General features: G+C 47.5%; 1 protein-coding gene across 1 annotated transcript; it reads right to left on the bottom strand.

The window, feature by feature from the left end:
* Window positions 1–560: 560 nt before the first annotated feature.
* Window positions 561–1,133, bottom strand: LOC148938071 (uncharacterized). The gene has a single exon (XM_089085124.1). The coding sequence runs from the start codon at window positions 1,131–1,133 to the stop codon at window positions 561–563; it is 573 nt and encodes a 190-aa protein (XP_088941250.1).
* Between the last annotated feature and the right edge of the window lie 9,548 nt (window positions 1,134–10,681).

Genomic DNA, 10,681 nt, shown 5'->3' with positions numbered 1-10,681 from the left:
AAGGGGCTGATGCCCCCATTCGGAAGGGATTGCAGATACGCTAAAATCCTATTCGCTATGATCCGCTCCAATATTTTGCCCAGATCGCTCAAAAGGCAAATAGGACGGAAGGACGAAGGAGCGTCGTCCGTTTTACCCGGCTTCCGGATCAGAACGAGTCTCGCGCGCTTCCAAATGGACGGAAATACGCCTTCTGAGGCAACGAATATAGCATAACGGCATGCAACGCTGGTTAACAATATGAGCCATTGAGGCTACGCGGGCGGTAATGCCATCAAGGCCCGGTGCGGTACGACGAGAACGACTTCTTGAGCGCAATTTCGACTTCAGCAGCCGTAATCTCCGGAACGTGATCACGGTCAGATCGAGACATCACCCAATTTATCTTCTCTCTGGACCGGAACAAAAGACGGACGATCTCGCCAATACGAGAGAAGTCCAAATAATCGATCGGGGCCAGGGGCTCGCGATCTCTGACCCGCCTTATCACGATTTTGTATGGGCGACTCCAAGGGTCCTTGTTGATCTCATCGAAATCAGCCCACGCAGCCTTCTGCGCCCTAGAGATCGCGGACTTGACCCTTCTCCATACTACGACGGTAAGAGAGGCGAAAAACTTCCAAGTCGCTAGCTGAGATATTCTTTTTCCGTGCCCTCACGTATTTCCTTCTCGCCTTGTTGCAGTCGGAACGAAGGAGCGCGATTTCTTCGGACCACCAGTACGCCCTTCTCTGATGACGAGACCGGATCTTCGGCATAGATGCGTCACAAGCGATCGTAATGTCGCCAGATAACCGAGCTGCCAGCCGTTCCGCGTTCGACGAGGAATGATCAACTTCCGTGAGCGAGGACTGAATACGGAAAAATTCCTCGAACTTGTCCTTATCGAGGAGCGCGGCACTCCAGCCTACAACGGGGCACCTGGCAAAGATTTCACCGGAACGAGGACGATCAATGTTCCAGTATATAAACCGGTGATCGGACATCGAGCAATTGAACTCGTCCACCTTGCACCTGACAGAGCTACGCGGAACGTCGCTCGACAAGCACAGGTCGATAACCGACCGACCCTGAACTCTCTCGCACGTGGGAATTCCGAGATCGTTGGCTACATAAAGACCCATCATGTCCATCCAGTACTCCAACAACTCGCCACGGTCAGAGGTAATCCGATCACCCCAATATGTCAAGCGCGAATTAAAGTCACCAGCGACGACAAATCTAGTCTCAAGTTAGGACCAATCACGTCATGAATGTTATTTAAAAGCGCGTTAAACTCCACCACGGTTCTGCTAGGCGGCGAGTAGCAGCTAATAACCAGGTAGCCGTTGATCGTGACAGCCACAAAGTCGGTAACGCAAAGGACGACGAGATATAACCCTTGTTACATCAAGACCGCGGGGACCCCTCCGATAAGTTCAGCGGCAAATTATTGAGAACGCTCCCGAAGAATTTCAGCAAATTACGCGGCTGACCTTGCGATTAAACCGACGTCGAGTAATTATTTGACCGTGAGCGGATCAGTGAGATGGAGACATTTAGTCGGCGCGATAAAATGCCGTTGGGAGCGGGATTCGTCTCGTCAAGATAATATCGGCCGCAGAAGTTTTCTGTGGTGTTACCTAATTCCCTGAGTACTTCCAGAGATACGACAAAAATCTCGGTGCATTCGGGGCAAAGCTCGATGTCACAGACTATCACGAGATTGATACGGCAGTTATCACAATGATCCCGGGCGGAAGTGTACCCAAACTGGAACGCGTGGGCCAGTTCCAGACGATACGTAAGCGTCCCTTCTGGTATTTCCTCCTTGCCTTCCTTGCAGGGAACGACTTGGCGGTAGTGTCGTCTACGTGTCAATATCCAAATGTGGTAAGGCAACGCACCGTACTCATACGATATTTGTATACGGCGGCTGGGTGAGTGCGCGGATCTCGTGGTTCGAGGAAACAAGGCGGGCACATTACGTCAGATAACGGGTGTTAACATTACGCGGCGAATATTCAACGTTAAATAATATTTTGAAGCTAGAATATTTCTATACGCAACGGTAGAGCGGCTCAAAACCCTACACTGCCCTTAAAGGAAAGTAGCAAGGGAGGCAAAAAAAAGGGGTCGATCGTAAAACCTTTCCGGTCGGGTGATGCGACTATGTGGCGGTCGCTCGATGCGAACAAAGCGAATGATGTAACCCGAAAGAATCCTGAGCACGACGAATATACTTATATTCGTTTACATCTAATTTTCTTATACGTATACTTTATATTTCACCGGTGCAAACGTATGCTCGGTGGGAAAACGCGAAAGCAACCGGGAATAAGACTCAATGCATAATTCTCACTTACCTTTCGGTGTTTGCTCTACGCAGATACTCTTCGAGGGAGATACGTGGTCGAAAACTGCTTCCTTGGTAAGCTGCTACGGGCGCGGATGGGGCTGGCAGGGCGCTCCAGAGGCGATCATGCACGAGGAGTTCGTACTCGCCGTCGTAAGTCACTCCTTCGCCGATGATTGCGTTGTGGTCGTAGATCGCGGCCACGTGGAGGTCGTATTCGAGTCGCCGAAGTGCGTTGTTGCGACCCGCGCAATTCTTCCGCGATTTAGGCATACGGGCGAGTGTTAATTTATTAAAGCAATGAGGTTGAGAAATGTTGCGAAGAGACGTTGTGGTAGCAGCGTCACTTCGGATAGAAGGCTATCACGTGCTCGAAGTTGTTCCCTTCGTGGTAAGTGCGTATTCCGCACAACACCTTGGCCCGGTGACAGAACGGAATTCTCGTTTTAGCTAATAATTATTCGATAAAAGAAGACTTGAGTTATTATGAACGCCCGTTGCCTCTTTAGCCTCGCGAACACATCCGTTATTATCGGAACCTCGGAGACAAGGGATGAGGTAATGAAGAACACGTAGCGTTAAGTAAAAATCGATATATTCAGATATTCACTGAATTTACTTACACTCATGAACAAGATGGTACGGAATACTATATATATTAAACTAGAAATTGAAATATTACTAGCTAGGATTTGAACTAAATCTAGAGATTGAAATACACTTAGACTTGAACGAGACAAGGATTTAGGAACGACGCTCGCACGGTGTTCACTGATCGACGACGCGCACAAGAGTGCTCGAATATGGCCGTGCGTTGTAGCGCGTGTCTGCGGTGGCGCTGTTGCGCAACATGGCGGTAGCGTGGGTACGCCAACGCACGTGGCGTTGGCGGCGGCATAGACTATAGAGCTAGGCTAGATGTGCATATCTATGGCGTTAGTCGGCCAATCAGCGCGTGGCTGACTGGAGATGATGCGCGTAATAGTAACGCGAGCTTTATTGTAGTAATAATCTTACAATTAATTATATTAATATCGTTATCGTTAACATGATTTTGTTATTGATGTAAGTGTTATATTTGACATGCTAATTATTAATCTGACTATTGTCATTAAATTTATTATTAATTATTAACTATTAACCTATTAGTATTATTATTATTTAACGGTGTAAATTAGCGGCGGTGATTATGCTATGAGTAAGGAAGATGGTAATTGTTATTACTATTTATTATTTTATTTATTATTATTATTTAATTTTATTACTTATTTTAGGAAAAATGCTTACTATTATCGGTTATTTAATAATTTGCAACCTGTGAGATTGCCTATATAATACTTATATTTACTATGGTGTATGTGTACTGGCGGTAAGGCGCATCACGTGGTACGTCGACGGCAGGAGAGCCGGTTGTTGCCAATTTCGGCGGTTAGAGTAATGGCGCTTCTGCGCAGGTGGGATAAAAGGAGAAGGAAAAATTTTTTCCGTTGGCTCTCCTGATGTCACACCCTTATTGTATAACACTAGGACAGCACAGTTAAGATTATCCGAACAGAACCACATACCCGAACCGGCAGGCCTGTAGGGATCCGACGACTGCAACCGCAATCCTGCGCTCCTCCATCCAGCGGATCATCAGGTCCTATGCCATCTTGTTACGATTTAAATTGATCTGAAGGACCTTAGTCATTATGGAGGTCCATTTCCACGTTCTCTGCAGCAGCCAGCCTCCGAACTGACTTGAGCTTCCCCGGGAACTTGATCGCCCCGCAACGCACACTACCGATTCGGTGATTGTGCTGAATATCCGCCTCAAAACACAAAACACAACGAAGCACACCGGAACATTGCTTAGCTACGTGTCCCTTTTCACCACACTTGTAGCACGAACCGGATCTGTCGATACCACTCTTGCACGCCGAGCTCAAGTGGCCAAAATCGAGACACCGGTAACACTGCATCTTTCTCTGGGGTTCAAGAGTGACCCTGACATTGGAGTAACCGATCATAAACCGGTCCTCCCGCACGAGCCTCAACGCCTACGCTTACGAGAGGATATTTGATCCAGACAACGTTGAGCCTGTTCCCGAGTTTTAGAGGGGCACTGGGATACCGACACTTTTACAGTTACACGTACTCGCAATCGCGTTTACTATCTCTCCTCTCGACATGGAATCCTCTAGACCATATAATTTGACTTCAGTCATTTTTACAGGATGGATGACCTTCACACTGGGACTCACCATTTGCCTGATCTTGTCGGCCAGAAGATCCGCCTTGGCCGAGTTGTCCTCCCCGTGTACCTCTATGAGGACATTGCCGGCACCGGTGTATCTTGTGCTGGTACGAGAAATACCCTGTTGACTCAGGGGAACTATCTCCCTGACCTTCCTAAAGGCCTCGGGAATCATCTCCTTGTCCTTGAAGTTAATAACCACGGCAAAGGACCTGGGGGGTCGACGACAATCGCTCACACACCGATTCATATCCTCATCCTTCCCCGAATCCCTTCTCCGAGGGACTCCCTTTCCCCCTCTCCCCAGACCGGGTAGAGAGGGGGGAAGAAGCGAGTCTCTCTTATCCTTTCCACTGGTCCTCTTCCTCTTCATCCTTCTACCAATCGTCCTCCACTCTCCGTCAGTGTCCGTGACGGAGGGAGGGAAAACGTCCGTAGCCGACAGGTCCGAGTGATCCGGCAAAGACTTCACGGTCGAGGATTTTCTAGGCTTGTTGTCCTTGATTCCTACCCTCTTAACCACAGAAGAACTCGCGGATTTACGTTTTTCAGGCGCATGCGCACGGAACTCGGGCCAAGGAACCCATGAGAGGTGAACAACTCCACCAGCCGACTAAAGACCACCGAGGCCACTCTCTCCTCAACCACCGGGAGGCTATAGGAGCCCCCATCATCCCGCGCGGGGGGAGCACACACCTCGCTGTACAACTTCTTCCTGAGCTCCTCAGGAGGATCCCTAGGGGACCTCCTAAGGGACCTCCTTGAGCGACGCGGAGAAGAGCGGTCCTCCCTCGAGGCAGCCGGAACATCCAGGAGCTCAATACGCTCATCCCGCGACCTTTGGCTCTCCAGAGTAAGGCGCCTATTCTCCTTCTTCAGATGCTGGATCTCCTCGTTGAGGGCTTTAACCTCCTTAGAGAACGACATCATCGTACGCCTCAGTTTATCGTCGTCCGACTTGGCCTTGGCCTTTCTGGTAAGCTCCTCCGAGATAATCCTCTTCATCCTCTTCATCTTGCCGAAGTAGGAACGGAACTTACCAGAGAATTCCCCCTTCAGCCTACCACATCTCGAGCGGAAAGACTCGGCTTCGTCGGCAAAGTATGCCAGTCTGGCTCCAAGATGAATCGTCTAAAGGTCAACCGGGTCATCGATCGCCTCCGGTTCATCCTTACCCGCGCCGTCCGACCCGTCGCTGTCGACAACGATCGCTCTTCTCTTCCTCGTCGTTCGAGATCCCACGCTGCTGGACGAAGACAGTCGATCGTCCTCCAAGCAAGACGACCTGGTCCCCAAATCTCCAGTGGGCCACACAGTGGCGGCCTCCTTTGTAATTGGGGCCCGGTGGGCGACCCCTCGGCTTGGGTCTCTCCAGCATCGCCGCATCATGGGCGATGAGATCAACCACGCTCACCGATCGTTCGCTCAGCGCAGGAGATCGCGCGGAAGCACGGCCCACACTGAGTCTCCTAGGAGTAGCTACGGGAAAGCGCTCGATGTGCACCTTGACGTCCTCCAGTGATGTAACTCGCGTTCCAGAAGGAGTGGTCAAATTCGTGTCATGGATATAGCCTCGGTCGATACAAAAGATCCGTTCGGAGAATTGAAATTTTGCGGATCCATCTCTAGTCAGAAAACAATAAGCGGTTCGCCCATCATGGGAGCCCTACTGCGGTAGGGCTATTTCCCCGCTGAAAAGGAATCCCTAGTGAAGAGTACAGAAGCCGAAAAGCGGCTTGTCAGGCGGTCCACTCTATCTGCACTTGTAATAAAAGACTCTACTGAAAAAGGTTATGGGATAGGCCCGCGCCATGAATGATGCTAAAGATTTAACGTCACCTCTATTACACGGACTCGTATCCCTCCGAAGGGCGGATATCCGTGCCTCAGGCTAGACGGTGCTGCGATTTACCCTACTTAGCTCCGGGTATGGGAGAATATCAGCCATATAACTCCCCACACACATGCCATATCCCTTTCAACCCCGGTATAGGCTCCAGCCACTGGGAGGAGAGCGGCTATCACGGGGTGATACCATACATGGGAGTACACGGGATCTTTGTCTGCAATCTCCTGGAGGAGGCTGCAGGACTTACGGTTACCCATATTACTACCCCAAAGGTCGCGACGCCTCAATCTCCCAGCCCGGTCGGGGGGCAACTATTCCTCTTGGTTAGTCTACCGGGAATATCCAAGGACCCTCCACCATGTCTCACGCATCCATCACACATTCTCTCTCTCCCAGTCACATCAGCTCGGGTATTCCGGGTGCGCGAGGCCCGTACTGGCACCCGAAGGAGCCAGCCTGGAAAACAGTGGATTAGACCTACTGAAGATACCACTTTTAAAAAAATGCCCATCATGCTATCTATCGCAAGGTGATGCGGAAACAATAGTTTCAATATTTTTTTTTTTTTTCATTAAAAAGATGGGCGGTACTATACGATCGCGCCGCTCGTGTGTAGCTATTGCCGCTTGAAGAAACCAGTTCCTCACGCGTCTAGCAACGATGATCATCGGGCGGAAATATCTTACCGCGCGCTTGCATTTGCTGGGCCGGGCTAATGCCATGATTTTTAAAACTTAATAATTTGATAATTATCGCGGAAATTGCAAAATGGTAGAGTTTTCTACTCAGTTTAGCCCGCTCTATCTACACACAAAAATAGTCTCCATTGATTTGGGACACTCTGTATATATATATATATATATATATATATATATATATAAATAATTGTCGAACGATGTTATCAATTTACTTTTATAAACTATATACACGTTATTAATTATATTAAAATATATCACTTCACAAAGCGATTATTATAAATGTGCATACTCAAAAATGTTAAGGGCACTGAGTACCACACATATCCTACTAGCCCCTATACGCCCTCTATTTAAATGCACAGACTAAAATTATGACACAAAGTAAGCACTTGCCTAACGAGATAAAAATTTAAATAAATTACTAAAATTACTGAAAGTAATTTAAATAAATTACTGAAGTACAACAAAAAATTATACAAAATAGGCGCAACAATGACTAAGTGATAGCTTAAAATAAAATTAAAAAGCAAATATATAGACAGCAAATAAAAGATATGCAAATGTACATATAGAGGCAGCCAGGGAATAGCATTATATTAGATGTACAAAAAAGTACTGAGCTTATTTTTGTAAAATTCAATCTTTATTAAAAAAACAAACAAAAAAAATATTAATCAGCGAAATATTCCCCGTTTGCATCAACGACCTTTTGCCATCTTTCAGGTAGCTTGCGAATTCCTTGATAGAAACTCACCAGCTTCGAAGCGATAATCATCAATGCATTTTCGTATCTCTTCAAATCTCACGAAATGTGTATCAGCCAAACTGCAGCGACCGGAATAGATAGTAATCGGAAGGCGCCATGTCTGGGCTATACGCCGCGTGCGGGAGAAGTTCCCAGCCTAACGTAAAGATATGATTCTGAGTCGCTTTCGCAACATGTGGTCGAGCATTGTCATGAAGCAAGAGCTTTAGAATTTATGACGTACTTGGCCAGTAAATGGCTTCTTTTCTTCTAATGCATCGCTCAAATTAGTCAACTGTTGTTGGTAGCGGTCTGCCGTGATTGTTTCACCCGGTTGTAACAACTCGTAATACAACACACCTTTCCAATCCTACTAGAGCAAAACTTTCTTGGCGTGGATATTTGGGTCGATGTCGAAGGGCTTTGGCATCGATGTCGAAGGGTTATATGCTTCTGCATTATTTTTCGAAAAAATTGTTTTTCGAAGTTAACGTTCATGCTTCGGGTGGTGGTAGGGGAAGACCCGAGGGTGACGACCGTCATATTTGTTTGGGGGGGAGGGGGAAGTTTCGGTCCTCCTCCATAGCGTCCAAACGAGGTGGGGGAGGGGGTGGGGGTGCGACTGGGTTCCCCTCGGCAAGACCTTGAACCACTCCCACCCCCACCCCTCCATCCCTTCCCCCTCCGTTCGCTATCGGATGGAGGGGTTCTCGTTGAAACTTCGAGACGCCGTATCTCCGGTGTTTATGAATTCTTAATGACGGGCCACGGCTCGTTCGAAAAGGCTCGTCGAGCTCTACAAATAAGTCGTATAACTTTTTTCGATCCGACCAATAGTTTTCGAGATACGGATCCCCACTCCGGGGAGCTTTGACTCGTCGTAACTCGGAAGGGGTGAGTGGTAGGGGGTCGGATTGCAGGACCAAAGTGTCAGGCCTCGTCGAGCTCTACGGGATGGCCCCACCCCTCGTCTCGGGGCGTGAAATTTTTTTTTTTTACTTTTTTACCGTAACTCACCAACCAGCAGGTATTAAGGGACGCCCCTGTGAGGTCTTGTAGCGGTCGGTCGGCCACGTCGAACGAGCGCAGGCTCGTCGTTAAGAATTAATAAACAAAAAAGTTACGGCGTAAAGAGTGGGGACTCTACTTTGAGCAACGGTAACTAGGAAGGGGGGATGATAAGGGAATGGGTCAGAGGACCAAAATGGTAGCTCCCGTTGAGATCTATCGCTCACCGTGGAGAACCAGATTTTGATTTTTTTGAAAAATTTTTCAGTCCCGAGGTTTTATTTCTTTGAAAAGTTGGGACAAACGGGTCTTGGGTTTATTATACCAGTCGATAGGGAATCTTCTGAAACGCATTTTGGACATACAAATTTTGGACCATTTTTACATGATATAAAAAATGTGCATTGTTGGATTGTAGGTGCGAAGATGGCGGGAACGAAGCCCCGCGAGTAGCAGTAAAAGGCGAGTCGGAGGCGAAGCCCTTTCACCTATATAATTAATGCGGACGTTACGCAGAGGACGTACGTCTTCGTTAAGGGCGTCCAAAGGGCGGGTTGGAGGGCGAAGCCCCCCCCCCCCCACCTGTATAGAACTAATACGAACGTTACGCAAAGAACGCACGCCTTTGTCGAGGGGGGGGTGGGGGCGAAGTCCCCCAATAATGGGGGGTTCGGGGGGCGAAGCCCCCCCCCACCATCATAAAAATCGAAAGCAAAACCATAAGAAATTTTTCATTCGAAAGGATCAATGCAAGCCGTATATACATCCAATCCTCACCTTGATGTCTTGGCTCTGTATATTGCAACTGCATATCGTATCGTAAAAGATAGACGACCGTAAGCGGTCATGACGGATATCAGGATTACGAAGAGCTAACCGTAGAGGAGACATGCATTCATCGAGAAACTAGGATCATCAATTCTTCTTGGAGTGGGGATTCGAGAGAATATACATGTGTATATATTGCGATAAATGTACATTGCGTATCATTGTGTATCGTAGACACGTTATTTGCGATAAATATCATTACATGCTTCTGTAGTCGAAAGAAGATAAAATGCCTGGCCGGGGTAAACGGGAGATAAACAGGTTCGATTCCTGGCTGAGATGATATTTTTTCGCAAAATAATTACGAGTTTTCACGACTGGTTCGGGCCCCGCCGTTCGTGACGCACACCCTCCCTCCTTATTTGGGTGCAGACCAAGTGTAGCTTGGTAGTAAGCGAAGGCTTCCGAATCAATTCAAATCCAGTCGAATTATTTTTCCGAATCTAATAAACACCTTTTAGTAGTGTTACGTTCGGAGGACTTCACGAATTCTTCTCTTTCGGAAAAAAAAACAACGGCTGCTAATCTGTAAACGAAGCGCTTCGAACGATCTAAGAAAACTCTAAATAAATAAACAAAAATTCCTCTTGAGATATGTCTCACTATCAAAAAAATTCTTGGGATAAACAGCTTTGTCGGCACCGACAAGTTTATGACCTACCAATAAAAAATTAATATTAACAAAAGCAAATTCCTAACGGATAAGAAACGCGTCGGATCGTTCGAGGATGACACTCCCCAAATTGGTGGGGAAACTAAGGGAAATGCCAATCAAGAAAAAACGATTAGCGGCCGTTGGCGGCCACACCAATGAATGATTGAGGGTGTGGAAATGGCGGGAAAATTTTTACTAACTAATTCCATCATTCGCTAGGAAATCTGGAAATATAAAAACAATTCAGAGAACACCGCTCGCCTCCTTCCTCTATACTCACAATTTTTCTAAACTATCATTCGACAAGCTAATGCAGAAATCCATCAC

This window comes from Pogonomyrmex barbatus, unplaced genomic scaffold, assembly GCF_055798465.1.
Source record: "Pogonomyrmex barbatus isolate J1 unplaced genomic scaffold, ASM5579846v1 scaffold1, whole genome shotgun sequence".
NCBI classification, from domain to species: Eukaryota; Metazoa; Arthropoda; class Insecta; order Hymenoptera; family Formicidae; genus Pogonomyrmex; species Pogonomyrmex barbatus.
Note: the sequence above shows the minus strand (reverse complement) of the source record. Positions and strands in the feature narration are given on the sequence as shown.

What these genes read in the sequence shown, in the direction of transcription:
- LOC148938071 (XM_089085124.1), bottom strand. Translation starts at nt 1,133, where the DNA reads ATGGACATGATGGGTCTTTATGTAGCCAACGATCTCGGAATTCCCACG.